This window comes from Nilaparvata lugens, chromosome 14 (genome assembly GCF_014356525.2).
Source record: "Nilaparvata lugens isolate BPH chromosome 14, ASM1435652v1, whole genome shotgun sequence".
Taxonomy (NCBI): domain Eukaryota; kingdom Metazoa; phylum Arthropoda; class Insecta; order Hemiptera; family Delphacidae; genus Nilaparvata; species Nilaparvata lugens.
In genome coordinates, this window is record NC_052517.1 from 8,147,134 (window position 1) to 8,168,155 (window position 21,022).

At 34.7% G+C, this 21,022-nt stretch overlaps 2 protein-coding genes across 4 annotated transcripts in view; both read right to left on the reverse strand.

Moving 5' to 3' along the window:
- Nucleotides 1-2,432: 2,432 nt before the first annotated feature.
- On the reverse strand, nt 2,433-10,309 carry LOC111053233 (gastrula zinc finger protein XlCGF57.1). Its single transcript, XM_039440707.1, has 2 exons — nt 10,058-10,309; nt 2,433-4,724 (listed from the first exon to the last, which is right to left on the reverse strand). Exons 1-2 carry the CDS (start codon nt 10,067-10,069, stop codon nt 3,138-3,140), a joined length of 1,599 nt encoding a protein of 532 aa, XP_039296641.1. The 5' UTR covers nt 10,070-10,309; the 3' UTR covers nt 2,433-3,137.
- A 7,816-nt stretch (nt 10,310-18,125) lies between these two features.
- Nucleotides 18,126-21,022, reverse strand: part of LOC111053229 (gastrula zinc finger protein XlCGF57.1-like) — an 89,158-nt gene continuing 86,261 nt past the window's right edge. The window contains exon 10 of one of the 3 annotated variants that reach the window (XM_039440694.1): nt 18,126-18,659. In XM_039440694.1, coding sequence (XP_039296628.1) covers nt 18,252-18,659 — 408 coding nt within the window. In that variant the 3' untranslated portion in view covers nt 18,126-18,251. Of the gene's footprint in view, nt 18,660-20,083; nt 20,217-21,022 lie in introns of those variants that run through there. The other 2 variants (XM_039440695.1, XM_039440699.1) reach the window with 2 other exon arrangements.

Below are 21,022 nucleotides of genomic sequence, written 5' to 3' on the forward strand. Positions count from 1 at the left end.
TAGATTCTAGGCCTACACTGCGACGTTGCAATATCGTAGGCCGGGGCCTTGTATTAGAGGTGGCTATGCTATTGTACATGATAATATGAACGAGACAGGCCCGGTTGCACAACAGCCGGTTAAATTTTAACCGTGATTAATTTCACAAGAACCAATCAGAGAAGGCGTTTTTGAAAAGACGGCTTCTCCGATTGCTTCTCGTGGAATTAATAACGGTTAAAATTTAACCGGCTGTTGTGCAACCGACACAAAGTCACTCAATTTTGATAACTGAAAAAAAGAATAAGTCTTTGTCAATTTCATACAAACAGAAATAGAGCAATAGTAAAAAACAAAACAAAAAATAATAATACCTGAAAAAACAAACAAAATATAAAATTCCTCAAAGTACCTAACCATCTATACAGTAAATATATAACATGAAAAATAAATAAACCTCTGTCACTTGTAAAATTTTTAACAATTGAGTCAAAAAACAGTCAAATGTCATGTTTCAAGGGTCTATTTTAAAACTTGACAAACTGAAAACTTGATGTGTTGAAGTTTTGAAAAAATGTAAATAGGTCTATAACCATCCACGGTTTATTAGAGGTATCTAGTATATGCAAAATTTTAAGTTAATCAGTTGAGTAGTTAAGATGTGATGATGTGTCAAACATAATTTTCCTATCCCGTTCGTGTATAAGCCAGTTCTTTCCTTTATTATATCAAAGATTATGTGAATGATCTTCTGAGCCTAAAGCTAAAAATATCATTAGCAGAATTGATGACACTGCCGCTATTTTCTATGGAAAATCATGGATTGAAGTATTTCAAATCGCAGAACAAAATTGTTTGCTTATAAGAAAGTGGTTGTACGCAAAATACACTGAGCTTGAATGTTGTTGAAGCCAATTACATCACTTTAAAGTTGAATAAATCTGGTAAACCTGATAAAAATCTAAAACTTCACATAGACCACAATCAAAACTCAAAGAATCGTGATTATTGTCTTCATATATGAAAAGTCAATATCACTATACTTCTAGGTGTCCTCATCAACAAATATTCAAAACTAGCTGGCCCGGCGAACTTCGTACCGCCAAATAATTTAATGCATCTCATGACAAACTGTAGCTGGTTGCACACCTGAGGAGGCGCGATGCGGCATTTTATTTATATAGATAATTTCCCAACTGCAAATAAATAATTTACTAAAAATTAATCAATTCTAAACACCGAAGACAGCACACAATTATTCGCAACAAAGCAATGTCTTTAGAGAATGAAATTCTTTAACCTGAGGCCGCACTGCTGGATGGTTTCACACATAAGTAATTTTGTTTTTAGTCGGGGCGTTTAGAATAAAATACATGGGCGGTTATGGAGCAGCACACACTCTTGTCTACTATCTACCGACGGCTGCTGTATGACGCAATGATTATAACAGCTGATTTTTATTTCGGTGTGTGGCCAGTCACAAATCTTCTCCCATAAGGATTACATGTAAACTTTGAAGGACCGTAGGAAAGAGTCTTGAAGTCGGATTATAAATTTGTTAGGCCGTAAACCTGGTCCTGAACATAACGAACACAACTAAAAAAAATCATCAAATAACACAGGTGCACACATAACAAGCAAAAGTTATTGAATGACAAATAAAATAACAAGTTATTGAATGTCAAAATTTGAGGCTCGATTTTTATTTATATAGATGGGACTTCGTTTTCCTATTTAATCGTTGTGTAGTGAGCTCCACTTTGAAGCAACAGATGTTTATTTTAAAGAATTAGGAATTTGTGTAATGACTTTATTAATAGCCCAACGGTGAAGCACGACTATTTTTAGAAAAACTAGAAGATATGTTCCATTTATTCATTAATCCCCGATGGAAAACCTACTGTATAATTAATTATAAGTGAATCTATCTAAAGCTGGGTTTCGTTTGTGCGTAAATGCCGTCGTCGACCACGACAGGGAGAAAATCTCAGATTGAATAGATTTCAATTTGTCTACATAACCTAAAATATTATGTTCAATTATGTTTCAATGGGGCAGGTTGAGCTTATACTTTTTTATACTTTCAAATGGCAATATGTTGATATTATTAGAAATTTTTTATTCTTGAATAATAAAGAAAAATAATGAGAAGTTATATTTGATCAGCAGTTTCAGAACAGTTGGAATTTGGAATGTCAACAATGCTTGCCGTCGTCGACTGCGGAAATTACGCACAAACGAAAATGCGCCTTAAGGCTATTCGGTACACTTTTCATTATTTGAATTTGATAGTCTTTTTCAATACAATTGTTAAGATCATTATAAGAGTGAGAACAAGTGGCAACTGAAATTTGTAAGTGGTCTAATAAGCGAGTTATGGGTTGTTGAAGTGCTAAACTCCGTTTTCTTTCCAGATCATAAACGGTTTCCAATTTTCCAATGGAGTTTTTTTTTAATACATTCAGAATATCATTGGCTTTGTTCTAATATGCGTTTTTTTTGCAATTTATGCCAAAATTAACGAGTTATCGAATTTACAAAAAATGTTAATCTTTTATTTAAGAACAATATGAGGAATAAAATGTTTTAGTTTGGGAAGATACATTTTTTGAATTTCTAAGTTCTGTTAAAATAGTCGAAAACCGTTTATGATCTGGAAAGAAAACGGAGTTTAGCACTTCAACAACCCATAACTCGCTTATTAGACCACTTAAAAATTTCAGTTGCCACTTTTTCTCACTCTTATAAATGATCTTAACAATTGTATTGAAAAAGATTATCAAATTCAAATGATAAACAGCCTTAAGTGTGTCTATCCAGGTGCCCCAGCACACAAACTGTATTTGAATCAACTGTAGAGAGTTGACTGCTATGTTATATGAAATCCTGTAGTAAGTTCAATCTAAATGAGTTGTCAGATATATCTTCAGGTGAGTAAAAGTGATAATCACAGTTGAATATTTTTTCCTGTGTCAGTCCTTAGATGTTTGGTGATAACTGGTTTCCATTTTCCTTTGTAGGTAGTTGAAAACATCACAGCTGAAGAGTCTTTCTCCAGTATGTGTCCTTGAATCTTCAGAGATCAGATTTCTTTGTTGCTTTGTAGTAATAGAAATCACTGTTCTCCTGTGTGTGTTCTCAGATGTGATGCCTTGTAATCAGCGAAATCTTAGCTGTAAGGTATTTCTTTTGTGTGCCTCTAAGTGAGTTTTGAGATATGCTTTTCGTGCTGCTTTGTAGTGACAGATATGACAGCTGTAGGGTCTTTCACCTGTGTGAGTTGTTGAATGTTTGATGAGATCTCCTTTCTCTTTTGCTTTGTAATCACATAGATCACAGCTGTAGGGTTTTTCACCTGTGTGAATTTTAAGATGTCTGATTAGAGCTGATTTCCGTGTTGATTTGTAGTCACAAAAATTACAGCTAAAGGGTTTTTCTCCTGTGTGAGTCTTTAAATGAGAGAGAAGAGATGATTTCTGTGTTGCTCTGAAGCCACAAAATTCACAGCTGAAGGGTCTTTCTCCGGTGTGGGTCCTCAAATGGATGCTCAGATTTTGTTTCTGTGTTGCTTTGAAGTCACAGAATTCACAGCTGAAGAGTCCTTCTCCTGTGTGAGTTTTTAGATGATTGGTTACAGCTGATTTCTGTGTTGATTTGTAGTCACAGAAATCACATTTAAAGGGTCTGTCTCCTGTGTGGGTCCTCAAATGAGAGAGAAGAGTTTGTTTTTGTGCTGCTTTGTAGTCACAAAGATGACAGCTGTGGGGTCTTTCTCCAGTGTGATTCCTTAGATGATTGGTGAGAGATGATTTATGTATTGATTTGTAATCACAGAAATTACAGCTAAAGGGTTTTTCTCCAGTATGAGTTCTTGAATGTTTGGCCAGATTTGATTTGTATATTGTTTTGTAGCCACAGTATTTGCACTTGTATTGTTCTCTACATGTGAGCATTCTACAATGGGAATTCAGTTCTCTGATGTTGCTGAATGATTCACCACACTTCTGACAGTTGGTTGATCCACTATCAATTTCTTCATGAATCACATTGTTTCTTGCATTTTCAATTAATGAGTCTACCTCATTGCATTCATTACGATCATTCCTCAAATTGTTTCCGAGAGTCTCATCATTGATGGAGCTTGTACCTCCTTGTTCCTCAAAGTATGGTACACAGAGTCCTGATGATATACTTTTACTTTCAGAATTTGCTAAGGTATCAGAAGAATTGTCATCAATCTGCACTAATGTATCTGAATCATTGGCTTCAAATGATTTTTCAACATTCATGTCTTCAGGTATAGAGGGATGACAGTTCAGTCTATCTGATGAATTAGAATAGATGCTTTCAATCTGCAAACTTGTGACACTATTTTGCTTGATCTCTTGATTCTTCACTTCTACTTCTACTTTATCTTGTTGTTGTTCTTCATCTTCTTCCTCCTCTTCTTCTTCTTCTTCTGCAGCTGGTACATCTGGCTTGATAACTATCATTTCAACTGGATATTTGGAATAACTGTTTCCCAAATAAACATCCTGGTTTGTGATGCCATTTTGAATATGATACTCTCCTTCAATGAAGTCCTGATCTTGATCCAGTTCATCGGTTGGCCAGTCACAGTTGTCCATGTCTGGTCCTTGTGATGCATGTGTCATTGACCTTGAGTTGACTCGACCTTGACCATCCAAGTCGTCTGACTCAATCTGGACTGGACTAGATCCACTGTGGCATCCATACTCTTCTCCCTGTAAACAAGCCAGTGACTAATTTGAGATAGGTTTACATGGAAAACAGTTCAGAAATTGAGAAATGATGCACATAGAAATTACTGAGATATTGCAATTATTCAAATGCTAATGAATTGATTATTATCAAACGAAAATCCAAATTAAATGCTGTAATTCACCCCGAAGACTTCTGCTACTGCAAATATTGACAACAGGGTAAACAGCTAGATGGAATTTCTATGAGCGCTACTATTCAAAAATTATTTGTCAGCCCGGGAATCGAACCCAGTACCTCCCAATTGCCGGTCAGGAATGTTGTTTACCCTTACACCAAACTGGCAATCTCTGGATAGCAGCACTCACTTTATACGAAGCCATAGCGGCCAGCCAGTCTACAGATGGAAATTACTGAGAACAGGGTAAACAGCTTGAAAGAATTTCGATTAGCGCTACTATTCAAAAATTATTTGTCAGCCCGGGAATCGAACCCAGTACCTCCCAATTGCCGGTCAGGAATGCTTACCCTAACACCAAACTGACAATCTCTGGATAGCAGTAATTTTCATCTGTAGACCGACTGGCCGCTATGGCTTCGTATAAAGTAAGCGCTGCTATCCAGAGATTGTCAGTTTGGTGTAAGGGTAAGCATTCCTGACCGGCAATTGGGAGGTACTGGGTTCGATTCCCGGGCTGACAAATGATTTTTGAATAGTAGCGCTCATCGAAATTCCATCAAGCTGTTTACCCTGTTGTCAATATTTGCAGTAGCAGAAGTCTTCGGGGTGAGTTACAGCATTTAATTTGGATTTTTGTTTAATAATAATAATGAGAAATAATACGATTTGGTTCTGATGGAATTGTTCACATGTCACATATTATCTAAAACCTGCAATAGTGTGAACACTCCCATGATAACCAGAATCCACAATTATCATCAAATCATGTCACATCAATATAAACCTACATTTATCGGAGTATTTGGACAGATAAACTACCACTTTAAGGTTGTGCAAAGGCTAAAAATAAACCTTCTACTGGTGATAGTTTTTCGATTTGTATACCATCAAGCTATCAAAATGAAAAAGTTTTCTCAGGAAAACATTTTTTTCGATCATTACTTTTTCAGATATGAGCGCCTAAAGTTTAAATTTTTGGGACAGAAAATTTCAAATTCGGTAAGAGATAAATCAATAAGCTTTAGAGGATAAATTCTTCATGGTATTGTTGATTGAATACAACAAAAACTTTCAAAAAATATCAATTTCAAGAAATTTATCCAATTTACCAAAACTAACTCAACTGAAAGTTATTTTTGGTAATTTTTAGTTAATTGAATAACTTACTTGAAAATTAATATTTTTTGAAAGTTTTTGTTTTATTCAATCAACAATGCCATGGAGAATGTATCCTCGAAATTTTATGGATTTATCTCTTACCGAATTTGAAATGTTCTGTAAATTTGAAATAAACTTTATGCGCCCATATCTCAAAAAGTAATGATCAGAGAAGACATGTTTCCTGAGAAAGCTTTTTCATTTTGATAGCTTGATAGTATAAAAATCCAAAAACTTTGAAAAATATCACCAGTAGAATGTGCCTTTGCACAGCCTTAAAGAAAGATTTATTGATCAAAATCTGAATGTTGATGAAGTTAGAATAGAAGAATAGAATAAATTTTATTTCACTTGCTCAAAATGCAATACAATATGAATATATAGTACATAGTATATATTTATGCATTATACAATATTATTACAAAGCATATAAAATAAATAAAAAGTATATAATACATAACTAGCATATTACCTATTTGTTTATAAATAATAAACTGTAAATTTCAAAATTTGAAGGGAATTTTGTATTATGACCAAATGAACATAAAATATATCTTCTCGAAAATACAAATATATTATAATTATTGACATTGTACAACCAAAAAATAATGCATAATATGCATATTGATGCAAGTGGAATAAATTGCTTGCAAAGTGAGAGAAATATCACTTGAGTGCAAGCAGGAGTCGTTTGGTTCTTCAAGCGCACACACACACACACACACACCACACACACACACACACACATTCACACATTAAAAAAAATTATAAATGCCTAATAGGACTCGAATTTTGAGATACAAAATTATTCAAAGAGTGTATAATCATGCTCAATGCAGCACAATAAACCATTCCTCAACATCATTTGGATGAGCTTCGAAAAGCCAAGGCTTTAGTTTTGATTTAATTTTTTTGAAGGTTCTCAGTTATTCTATTTGCTTGTGGAAAGGGTTGTCATTGAGGGGCAAGGTTGCTCTGGAGTCAATTTAGGCTCAACTCACACTACCTCGACTCAAATCGTACGACTCCAGTCGAGGATACTCCAGTCTCTCCACCTTACGACTTTCTTGCTCATTGTCACTACTTCAGTTCCATGCTACTCCAATTTCCAACTTCACATTATTAAAAATATAAAATTCAATTTGTCACTTCTGAGCATGTAACAAATTTTATAAAAAATATGTATATTTTGTCTTATCTAATTCTTATTATTGTCTTATCTAAAATGATAAAACATCACTTTCATAAAACATAACCTCAATTTCATTTGCACGGTACTATGTAACTGAAGTCGAGGCTCGACCAACATGTCCAGTCGACTCTCGACTCAGTCTCACAGTCGTGAGGTCGCGGAGACTAGAATCGACTGGTCTGAGTGTCACCATTTGAAAAGACATGCTGCGTCCTGAGACGCGTAAGTTTGAGTAGAGCTCAACTTACACTTACGCCACTCAGGTCAAGAAGAGACTCGACTGTAGTGGAGAGCATGTGTTTCCAAATGGTGACACTCAGACCAGTCGATCTAGTCTCCGCGACGTCACCATTTGGAAACACATGCTCTTGACTTGAGTCGAGTCTCTTATCGACCTGAGTCGCGTAAGTGTGAGTAGAGCCTAAGTTCCACACATAATACTTGTTCATTTTAACAAGAAACTAGTAAAATTCATCAAATATTTGTGTGTAATTTTCTAATAAGTGACAAATTTAATTAATTCAATTCACAAGTTATTGTAATTGCTAATTTATTTAATTTGATAAATTAATAAAAATAATACTTATCCATTCAAATAATTAAATTCTATTCAATTTGACAATAATAGGTCCAGTTTAGGTTAGGGATCAGATTGAATTATGTTTGTTAATATTTCTAAGATAAAAGGATTGGTTAGGTTTTTGCTTTATGGCAAACCCCATAATACTACCAGAAGAATGAATAACCTAAATAGGTTCTAAATATAAAAGAACCTCCTAAATATAGAAGAACCTAGGTTCTACCAGAACATAATACTACCTCAAATTCAGACAGATAGGTAATAAAAAGGGGTTGGGGTGCAGGTAAATTCTGAAATTAAGGTATATGCTTATTGTTGTTTCAAAGGTAGAAGGGTAGGTTAGAAGGTCAGGTTTTTGCTTTTAATAGGCCGTTATATTCTGAAAGTGTTTAGGGTCCAGGTTAGGTTAGGAATCGGATTGAGTTATGTTTATTAATAATTCAAAGGTAAAAGGTAGCTTGGGAGGTTGGGTTTTTGCTTTAGAATAGCAATAATATGCTGGTAGGGCTTTGCAGGTAAATTCTTAAAATGAAATTTTCATTTCAAGATTTATTTTTGACCGAGCGAAGTGAGGTCTAAGATTCAAGTCGACGGTTTGGCATTTCTCTTAATGTTTATATGTTGCGCATTTACGGTGAAACGCGGTAATAGATTTTCATAAAATTTGACAGGTATAATGTTCCTTTTTAAATTTCGCGTCGACGTATATACAAGGTTTTTGGAAATTTTGCATTTCAAGGATAATATAATTTAAGGAAAAAGGAGCCTCCTTCATACGCCAATATTAGAGTAAAAATCAGACTATAGAATTATTCATCATAAATCAGCTGTCGAGTTCATTATATAATGCATGCCATGACGCATGCAATTCAATATCTCAATGTAACTTGATAAAAATCAGCTGCTGTATAGAATATAGATTGCATGCCTCATTGAATGCAATTTTTATGCACTATTAAATTAACTATTGATTGCGTGCAATAACGCATGCAATTAATAACATAGTATTGTCTCTCGAACTTTCTCTGCTTTGAACTCGGGCAGTCCTGTAAGCCAGTCTGTGATACCGATATCTTGCCGACACGACATACAGACAGGATTTACTCTGATGGACAGTATAAGAGGAGGATGCGGTTTATAACTGTGCGAGGTCTACTGTTCACAGAACTACTAGTCTATTAACTGACTAAACGTCTTCTATCGATTTGGGAAATTTCGATTTTTCATTTCTGGTGAATGCATGGGAGAAGTTTAGCAATAAAATCGATTTATTGACATTGAAATAATGTATTGCATCGAATTTTATGTACTGTATTGACCTTTCAATAGTTTCGATAAACAAAATCGCTAACACGTTATAGGTTGAATGCTTGAAAAATTGTGCTACTTTAACCTTCCGGCAGTCGCGCTGTTGTAAAAAGTACAACACTGTCAGTTTTTTTTTAAACTATTGAATGGGGTGGTGTCAGTAAATGAGTCACCTATGCATTCCAAAACTTTCCGCCATCACTCCACTGAGTTGCAGTACCAACCGAGCAATGGTTCAGTCTTTAGGAGCCATTTAGTCGCGAGAGTGCATAAGTCGCACTGTGCATAAAATAGGGAAAGACTGTATACGGGGACTGTAAACGAACCAATAACACAGAATTGATGGCTTTGCTTGATGTAGGCCTACCTTATTGGGCTATAAAATGGTAATCATCCAAATGCTCATATGCGTAAAATAATCCAAGAAGATGAAAAAAGTAATTAATATGTTTTGACAGTAAACAGAGTACATAACACTTGGAAAATTGGATGTTGTATAAAGTAGTACAGCACGCGACTGCTTGTGTGAGTCAGTAGGGCACGACTATCGGAAGGTTAAACTTTGTTTATTTCAAAAACAATAGTGACCGCCGTTTTATTTCTGTGCTTTTGTAATCACAATAACATAGGCTACTAAATCGATCACAACAATTTGATGACAGCTGTAAGTATAACGGCACTGGACCTAGATTTACCAAACTTTTCCATTTAAAATCTTTCTTCAACAAACTGGACTATAAGTTACGATCCATTGTTAATTAAAAGCTTTCTAGAAGGTACTCTTGTTATTAGTTAAAAATATACTTCAAATAACATAAATCGATTAAATAGATTTTCAACAGAAACTGGAATCCAAAACTTATAACACACTTTATAGGTTAATATTTTTCTTAAGCCATATCAGCGACTTTTGGAGTATGTTTATTCGAGTACTTACTTCATAATCCATAGCAAATATTATTCAATTTTTAACCTTCTGATTTGGTACAGTAATAATAATTACAAATAAAAAACAAAATTGATTTTCTTAATAATTATTTATTATTACACTGACACAGTAATAGCATAGACATTTAGACAAACCAGAAACCACAGACACTGTGCCCCTGCCACAGCACAGTGTACATACAGTACGGAAACTTGGCTAGTACCCTGACGCTAATATCCGCCATCTTGTTAGGAAGCGCCGCATTGTAGGTTCGGATCACTTTAATGATCCGGATTAATTGATCTCATTCACTGCCACGAGCTTATCAGAAGACCAGGATTGGAACTTCCCAAGGTCACGTGACGTGTTTAGTATTGGCGTCATGTAAAAGCATTGGTTAGATAGGCGATTAATTACAAGTTTCCATTCTGTACCTATTCAGTGGCCACAGCATCGACAGGACATATAGTGAGGTCCACGTATAATAATAATAATAATAATAATATTTTATTGTCATTAAACTTTGAAAAAAAGCAATAGACAACGTCACAATCGTTATTTGCATACACATACAACATATACATATAAAATGTAAACAATAAATAACAGAACTTTACAATAATAAAATATGCAATACATTTAACTTAGAAATGAATTGAACCATCATTCAAAGCTAGGAACTCAGTAATAACATAAAAGGGATGTCCAACCAGCCACTCCTGAAGAACGCTGATAGGATAGTTTTTCACCTGTCTTTCACCACATTTATCATTTCACGATGCCGAGTGAAATGCTCATGTATGTCCTGCCTACGTTCAAGGTGAGATATATTGTCAATTGTATACAGTATAACCTTAAAAATATATACATTTATTACTGTCATTATTTTCATGTCCATGAACAGAGGTCTACAATGGGCAAGGAAGGAATGTGCACTAGAAATTGGTCGGTAACTGGAAGGGCAATTCTTGTCACCTTTCTTATAAACAGGTATCACTCTCGATAGTTTTAGTGCATCAGGAAAAACGCCTTGCTCTATGCATTTATTTATACAATGAACTAAAGGACATGCTATGCAATCACCTAATTTCCGAAGTAGATTATTTGTGAGGCCATATATATCAACACTGTCAGATGATTTTAATCTATTCAGAGCATCGAGGACATCATCCATGGTCACTTCAGCAAACTGAAAAGTAGGCCTCTCTTCTCCAGTGATGAAATTCTGCATCATATCCATTGCAGTCTCGGTAGGTTTCATTATCCTACTATTTATATCATCAACCGCAATCCCACAGAAGTCATTAAATTCATCAGGTGATACTGGAATTACGTCATTGCATTTACTACCGTTTACTGAACCTATTATTTTCCAGGCCATTTTGCATTTGTTTGCTGCTTTCTCAATTCGACCAATTGTGTGTGCTTTCTTAGCATTCATAATTGCTGTTTTATACTTACTTCTAGCATCCAAGTATAATAGCCTAGTTACCTCCGTTGTTAACTTTCTTATTTAAGTCATAAAGCATCATCATCCTGTTTTTCATATTAGTCAATTCGGTTGTGTACCAATCATTCTTACGTTTATTAATTCTGTATTTCCTGAAATGTCCATTAAATTTACACTTTCTTTGAGGTATAGTGCAGTGCTATCAAGGATACTCATAAATTTATCAAAAAATTATCAAAAATCTGACCTGCTGTAGACAACTCCATACTACTAAAAAACCTCACCCAATCATAATTTCTAAGAGATTCTCTACAATTGGCCAATTTTAAGACATCTATTGGCCTAGAAGTAACAATTCTAGCCTGGGTATTATTAATTGATTTATCTATAGAAAAATTCTTCACAATTAGACATACAGAGTCATGGTCAGAGAAAGTGCACTTGATAACTTTGCAAATCTGATTCAGTTCTGTGATACAAGCATTTGTAAACACATTGTCAAGACAAGCTTTCCCTCGTGTCGGCATATTATTCTGTGCTGTAAAGTTATATTGCCTAAGTAGGTTCTTGAAATCAGCTACATGCCTCTTATTATTGACAGTTACATCGAAATGTGCATTTATATCTCCACCAATTACAATTTTATAGTTTCTCCACTTATAACTTGTCGCGTAAAATAAAAAGAGAGTTTCCAAACTTTCCAAGAATTTTGATGGATCTCCATTAGGTGACCTATAGATAGATAAAATTACCACCTTACTCATCTCTATGAAAACACCAGCTATTTCAAAATCAAGCTCCTGGCACATTGACTCAAGCTCTAACTTCTTAGCCATGCCTGACAGTGCTTCCGTCACAAAGATTGCAACCCCCCCACGCATATGAGTATCCCTACAATAAGACTGGATCAATTTAAAATTATCCAACTGTTTAAAAGGCAATTCAGTCTTCCTACACCAGTGCTCACATATACATAATACATCAAAATTATTGTCTGCCGCATATTCATTGACTAATCGATTTTTATTCTCAAGGCCTTGTACATTTAAATATCCAATTCTGAATTCAATATTAGTAGACATTATCAAATTTACAGCCCGTTTAACTTCATTACAGTTAGAATGTAATGCTTCCAGGTCCTGTCTGTCTAAAGGTTTTAGGGTTTCTGATTGATCTTCTTCTAAAGCAGGACCATAAACTAGTTTTCCGAATTACTAGTATACCCTAACTCAATAACATTCCCGCCAGCATGCCCACACTCCAACTGTTCTTTTAATTTTTGAGCCAGTGAAGTTTTTCCCTCTCTATTCAGATGTAATCCATGCCTTGTGAAGTTTTCTCTACCTAAGTCAGAAATATCTATAATCTTTACGTTACCAAATTTCCCACAAATCGTTTTAATTCTTCTATTTGTTTTTCTTATTTCGGTGTTAACACAGGACCAGTCCGGTAGATCATGCCTCATTGGTATTGTGGATACTAATATATTTGTAAAATTCAATACTTGGATAAGAGTAATCAAGCTTCTTAAAAATTTCGATGCCTCATTAAAATAAACATCATTCGACCCTCCAATAACAACCACGTTATCATCACATGATAAATCATGAGTGTCACTTCTTATATTTTTAGCAATAGGGTCAAATCCTGTGCCAGGCATGATAAAACCACTGACAGATTTTCCGAGCTCAAGTTGATCAAGGTGGTGTACCAAATCACGACCGTGACTGTCTCCATACACTCTGATTACATTACCATTACACTTATTATTACAAGTAGTGTGAGTCACTTTTCCATTAATACAACTTTTTTTCAAAACTTCGACTGGTTCAGGATTTGAGGGCTTGAATTTTTCTTTCTCAAAAATTTTACTATAAGTTTGCTCCATATCTATTCCATAACTGGAATTGACAGGTTTCAAAACCTCACATGCATTAGCAAGCATCCTCCATCTATAGCTGGAAGCATTGAAATCATTGTCCAATTCAAGACCTGCAGTTAAGCATGTAGATTTGTTGATTTTCCTAAATTTCAAAACCTCTTCAATAAAATACAGTGCATATACACCACAGTCAAAAGTATTGTTCTGACGTGGACAGGGCATACTTATCAAATTTGCTGATTTGAAATATGGGCCTATCCTACTGACCAGAGTACTAGCGTAACTATCATTATGTTTATCCAACAAATCAAAGCTAATAAATTTATTGAAAACCCTATCATACAATACAGTGCTCCAATGAGAATCAGACCATCCATTAGTACATTCAGACTGTTGGCTATCACTAACAACAAATGCAATAATATTATTATTATGATTTACAATTTTATTCAGGAAAGATATATCAGCTTTTTCATCATGTATGATCATAGCAGTTACAGAAGGCAATATTACCTGGCTCCCTGGAAAAGAATTCATCAGAAATTTGATTATTATTTGATTAACTTTGATGTTGCTATCCTTGTCCATCATTCAACAAAGCAGGTAGCACTATCCTTTTCTAGCTCCGCAACGATGCCAAATCTGTTTTTGTGGATGTAGAAATATGATTTATTAAGGCAGATGATAGGCACCGCTGTTCTTCTATCTCTATTCACTGTCATTATAACGTGGACCTCACTATAGCAGCTTCTCTTTGTCTCAGAAACAGAGTGGGACCGCGGAATTGGAAATATCTGGAATTCAAAATATCAATGTTAAATGTCCTATGCTTGAAAACTGTTGCTGGGTGGAACTCCGAATATTTGTCAGACAGCGGAATTGGAAATATCCGGAACTCGAAATATGTTGCTAGGCGGAATTGGGAGTAGCTGGAACTCAAATTATTTGTTTGTCAGATGGCGGAGTTGGAAATATCTGGAACTCAGAATATCAGTGCCAAAGTGGGAGTTCTGGTAATGTGTTTGTTATTGAGAAATGGTTCAAGTCTGACTTATTTTCTGGAATTATATGGACTAATTAGCCCACTTAGGGTAATTCATAGCTCATTATATATTAATTTTCAATGGAAATATTGAACTTGAACTTTAAACAGTAGAAACAACATGGCTGATCTTTTTGGACTTGTTTTTCATTATCAAAATTTGGGAATAGAATACTTTTGGACCTGGTCTGTCGTTCTTTTTCAATTATATTCATTATATTCATACATATTATGCAAGCTTTCAAAACTCTGTTATTTGTTTCAACAAACAAGACTGACGACTGTTGATGAATTTATTTTAGGTTAACTATAGAACCCTTCATTTGTTTTGCAATAAATTTGTTTCATCCCACATTCTCGCTAATAACGATCGATATTGTGAATTCGATATATTTCCAATTCCACATACTTCCAATTCCACCAGGGGCCTATTTCACAAAGGTACAAGTATTGTTACCAACCATGGTTACGAACAAGTACTTGTAGTTACAAGTTTACAAGCACTCACGTTTCACAAAAATTTATGATCTACAAGTTTACAATTTTACAAGTCTACAAGTACTTCAATAGTAAACATAACCTATTTTCATGATGATTTCCTTTTTTCATCCTTAATAAAGGTTACTTGTACTTTTCAATAATTACTTTTAAAATATTTGAAAGCAATATAATGTTTTTTGTAGAGTCTACTTCATTTATTGCTGAATTTGTAACCTACACAGTATATGCACTCTGTATATCTATAGTGAATGTACTATATATAATGTATACTATATATACTGTGTATACATACTACCTATAGTACACATAACCTATGAGGTAACACATTAATAACAATTTTGGAAATTTATTAAATTCAATTTCCGGATGCATATATTTCCAAAATAATGAACTATAGAGGAATATAGGGTATTTTTGATTATTAGAAATATTTATTGAATATTTAAAATCATTTTAATAATCACTTGTAAATCCTTTACATAGCTTTCCACTTCGGTAGAAATTTCATAGATACAAACAAGTAATTTCGACAAAAATTGTTGGCTACAATGAAAATCTTTGTGAAACACTTGTTCGTAACAAGCAAATCACTTGTAAACTTATAGAAATTCATTGTAACTACAAGTTTACAATTCTGCTTTTGTGAAACGCTAGTAATCAGCTGTTCTCCAAAACCATGGTTGGCAACAAGACTTGTAACCTACTTGTACCTTTGTGAAACGGGCCCCAGCTGACAAGATATTTTGAGTTCCGCCGGTCTGCACGATATTCGGAGTTCCGCCTGTCAACATATTCGGAGTTCCATATATTTCCAATTCCGGCCAGCTGCAAGATATCTTGAGTTCCAGATATTCCTAATTCATGCGACCCGCTGAGGCATGTGGGCGAACCGGAACCCTGTCGGTATTTTGGTGTGCTCAAAGGCGCCTCGGGCGAGCATTGAATGTACGTGTGGACGGATTTTGCCATACGGGTGAGGCAAAACGTAAACATTGAAAGCGTCATAACCTAATTCCAATGAATTAGGTTAATGAATGACAAATCAAATTGTGATCCAATAACTAATTGTAAATTGTAGGATTTTTGTAATTTTGTAGGATATGTGGATTGTCAAATATTTAAATAGAAACATGCATGGAGTATATAATTTGTATCATGATTAACAAATTTAGAACTGCATAATTCAAGTGAAAAAAGATTCCCTACAGGGTTCCTACAAAAAAGTACAGCTCACATATTATTTTACCATTGCTATCAAATCATCTTGTGTTTGTTTTATGTTATCAATCAGAGTTGTTAATTAAAATTGTAATCTTCAATATGATATTATACGTTTTAGATAGCTAGGCTATCTATAGAGAGATTTATTCAAACTTTGAACTTGTATTCCTTAATCTTGAAGCTAATCTTCTGGAGAATCTTGTTTTGTAATGTGTATGAGCAGAGTTAGTTTAAAATGGGCAGCAATTCAGTATTTGATTCAATTTATGGCTAATTTCGTTGAGGAAGACTGTCAATTTTGTGGGAGAGTGTTAAGTGCTTTGATTAGGTCATCAAAACTTCTGGAATTATTGTAGAAATTTCCTTTTTTTGAGATTCAGAATAGATATTGGAAACCAACAAATGAATCGCCTAATGCCAAGAATCTCAAAGTTAGAGCCAATCGTTCTTGTAAAGTTATTGCTTCCCTTATGATGGTATCATTTGTTTGGATAACTAGTTGAATTAACAAGATAATGTTTTGACATCCTAATAAAGTTTGAATTGTCAAACTCATATCTTATGTCATGTAGCAATTTATTCCTTAATTCAACCTACAATTGTTCAACCCACCAACATAGTTTGTTAAGTTTTATTTTCGATTTTATTATAAAAGTCATTAAAATTAAATGATACAGCTGCATTTTGTGATAATTATCTTCAATAATGGAATGACGCCATTGTTGTGGAAAATTTACATCTACCATGCCTTCGTGTCGTCTGCAAATCAGATAGTTTTTTGAATGCCGAGGCATATGTGGAACGCGTCCACAAGGACGTACAGTGAATGCCGTACATACTATTGTTCGCGCGAATCTGTATGGACGTGTGTACAAGGCTTAAAGCTCTTTGGGTTAGAAGGTCTAAGCTCAAATGAGGAAGCATATAGAGTAGTCATTAAACCAAGTAAATTCAATACCTCAACCAGACATTTGATCAATATATGAAATTTATGTTTGTATGCTAAAATTATTACAAACTTCATACTGCTATACTAAAAAATGTATATATTTTTTTAATCCATGTTATTCAAAATATAAGCCAACGAATATTCCTCATTAACTAATCAAATTTGAAATGGGAACTTCATCATAGTTGTAGTTGTGGCGGCCATTGTTGTTACAACTTTTGCCTACAGATAGCACATAGCACTGTTGGCGGAGAACTGTGATTACAAGCCAGCCCAGCTGTTTACTTTTTAGATTATGTTGTAACACATTGTTTGATCACATACGTTTTGAAAAATTATTTTATTTGCAGTTTTTATAAAAATGTAGATGGAGGAAAAATGTTGTGTATATATCACGAGTGGAAAATGTTTTTTCTCCCTCAGTAAAATTGTTGCCCTCGGCTTTGCCTCCGGCTTCAAACTTTTCCATCGGGAAGAATAAAAGTACTTTTCACTATAGATATACAAATAACAATTATAGGAATAGTTCTAAACAAAACAAGGTAGAAAAGCTCTTTCCCACTTTATAAAACAATGTCTTACTGGTTCAATATAGTTTTGTATTCAAGGTTCTGCGATTATTCTATGAAAAAGTGGAAATGAGGGTACAGAAATCTCGATTTATAATAATGGATGGAGAGTTTCAATTATTCCAAACCTAAAAAATTAAGTAAAATAATTTTCAAAAATTATTTCAGGTACTTGGGTACACAATATTTTAATAGTTTCCCAATAGATATCAGGAAACTTAATAATAACAAATTCTTGAAGCAAATAAAAGTATTGCTATGGGCCAAAGTGATGTTGATGTTCTATGAACTAACACGGTTTGAAATGTTATGTACTTGGCGTCGAGAAATGCTGATTAGAACTTAATAAATCTGATTGCATTTAAGGCCATGTATCGTTTTTGTATATTGCCTTATTTTTCATTAATTTGTATATTTGTATATCATTATGGAGTATGGAGGAGGTCCACTCATGTATGTTGTCTTGTTATATTTGATGTTTTATTCTTGCTGATTATATTGGCTTATTTCTTAAGAATACCTTTCTCTATACCCTTTTCTGAGCATTAATTGTCTGGAAGATATGCTTACACGTGTGGTTACAAAATGTTTAACTAGTAGTTGTTTCTCCTGTATGCGTTCTGATATGTCGTTTCAAATGACTGGAATAAGCACTTTTGAAGTCACAAAACTCGCAGCTGAAAGGTTTTTCTCCAGTGTGTGTTCTAGTATGGCTTTTCAAAGAATCTAGCCTAGCACTTTTGAAGTCACAAAACTCGCAGCTGAAAGGTTTTTCTCCAGTATGTGTTCTCAAATGTTCTTTCAACTGACCTGAATAAGCACTTTTGAAGTCACAAAACTCGCAGCTGAAAGGTTTTTCTCCAGTATGTGTTCTCATATGACTCTTCAAATTACCTAACTGAGAACTTTTGAAGTCACAAAACTCACAGCTGAAAGGTTTTTCTCCAGTGTGTGTTCTAGTATGTCTTTTCAAAGCATCTAACCTAGCACTTTTGAAGTCACAAACCTCGCAGCTGAAAGGTTTTTCTTCAGTATGTGTTCTCATATGAATCTTCAAATGACCTGAATAACCACTTTTGAAGTCACAAAACTCGCAGCTGAAAGGTTTTTCTCCAGTATGTGTTCTCATATGAATCTTCAAATGACCTGAATAACCACTTTTGAAGTCACATAACTCGCAGCTGAAAGGTTTTTCTCCAGTATGTGTTCTCATATGACTTTTCAAATGAACTGACTGAGTACTTTTGAAGTCACAAAACTCGCAGCTGAAAGGTTTTTCTCCAGTATGTGTTATCACATGCCTCTTCAAATGAACTAACTGAGAACTTTTGAAGTCACATAACTCACAGCTGAAAGGTTTTTCTCCAGTGTGTTTCCGAATGTGTCTCTTCAAACTAAAAGAATATGGTGTTTCATAGCTACAGTGAGCACAGCTGTAGAGCTTGGTCTTTTTGCCAGTCACAGATGACTCAGTGCACTTTTCCACTGGAGAGATTGAATGCTCATTCAGTCCACCCACTTCTGTTGCATAGTCTCGGCCAGATGTGCTGCAGTTTGAAGGCCACATCTCTGGTTCACTCTTCACTGAACTTCCTTCAGCCTCTTGCTCATCTGCAATCATCAATAATTCATTATGTAAATTATGAAAACAGGATATTATATAGTGACATTCACGTTATAAAGTGAGTGGAAATGATAGGACAATAGATCTAACAATTTTGTGTTACCTCTGCCTTCTATAGTAGGTAACTCTGATCCAAGTCCTCCCAGCCAATATTATATTAATTGTTGATTATTGCTTATAATAATCATCAATAATATACATTAGTTGTTAAATAAATTAGTTGAAAATAAACGCCATCTGCGAAAATTTCCATTTGTAGACTGGCTGGCTGCTATGGCTTAGTATAAAATGAGTGCTGCTATCTACAGAGCTATCCTCTCCAGCCATCACCCACTCAACAGAATACCTAAAAACAGTCAGCAAGCGAGGGATGTGGCTAACGGATGATAAGCTAATAATATGCTTCAGCAAAGTTCTTTAGTAGAATAGAACAATAATTGTAGTTGCACAGAGACAGTGATACTGGAAAAAGTTAACAGAGGTAATTAATAAAATTAGATACCTTCAAATCTATAACAAGTTGTAGGAGAACCTCTTTAGATTGATATATGCAATTTTATGGAATAGTATGAACACACTACATCTATCACCTAACACATTTGTTCTGTACATGTGCATGGTTGACATGTGGCAGACAGCCCATTCTGGAGTAGCATTTACACAGGAGTTCCACTCCCAAACATTGAAACACTTTATGTGAGAAAGCTGGCCACAATCTAATCACCCAAGGAACAGAGGTAGACCCTGGTCAATCAAGGATCTGGTAGTAATAGAATTCATCTCACCATATGGATCCTCTTTGATGAAGATCATGTTGTAGCCAGGGATTAGATAATGTTGTTGGCTGCAATCATCTTCCACTGCAGCTGGTTGCTGGCTGCTATCATCCTCATCCTCCTCCTCTTCCTTTTTAACAGTAACTGTCGCCATCTGCAACAAATACACACATCACAGTCTATGGTAGGAATATTATCATTATAGAGACTACTTTTATTCACAGAGGTCTATGAAGGGCTTAGAAGCACAAGTTGGATGTAACTTGAGGTACAAGAGAGCAAGTGCATGTCTTAAACATATCACAAATGCCCCATAGACAGAATAAAATGGAGTATCCCAGATTGGCTGGATTTCAATTTGTCTAAGATGAACATAACATGAATGGTTCTCTAGAATAATCATGTTTATATTTTACAGCTGGCTATACCACTGAATAGGTACAGAATGGAAACTGTCTATCCAACCAATGCTTTCTACATGGCTCAAATACTAGACACATCACATATGACCATAGGAAGTTCCAATCCTGGTCTTCTGGTGAACGAGATCAATTGATCTGGATCATTAAAGTGATCCAAACCTCCCATCAATACTATTACAATGCAGAGCTTCCTAACAAGATGGTGGATTTTTGTGCCAGGGTACAAGCCAAGTTTCCATACTGTATGTATACTGTGGCTATATGTCAGCTAATGAATTTCAGGGATGATTTGATTTTCCACAGAATCACTTGCTCATTTTTTACTATCCACAGACGACTAAAGTCTCAGCTGTTTCAGCCAACGATGAATCATCCTTTTAATATTGTTCAGCAAGTTTTCCCAGGGATGAGACCTAGTGCAATGGAATTTTTATATCATAAACCTACTATGTTCCAAATTTCGTGAAAATCGTTAGAGCCGTTTTTGAGATCTGTTGAACATAAATAACCCGATATAAAAACATAAATATAGAGAAAT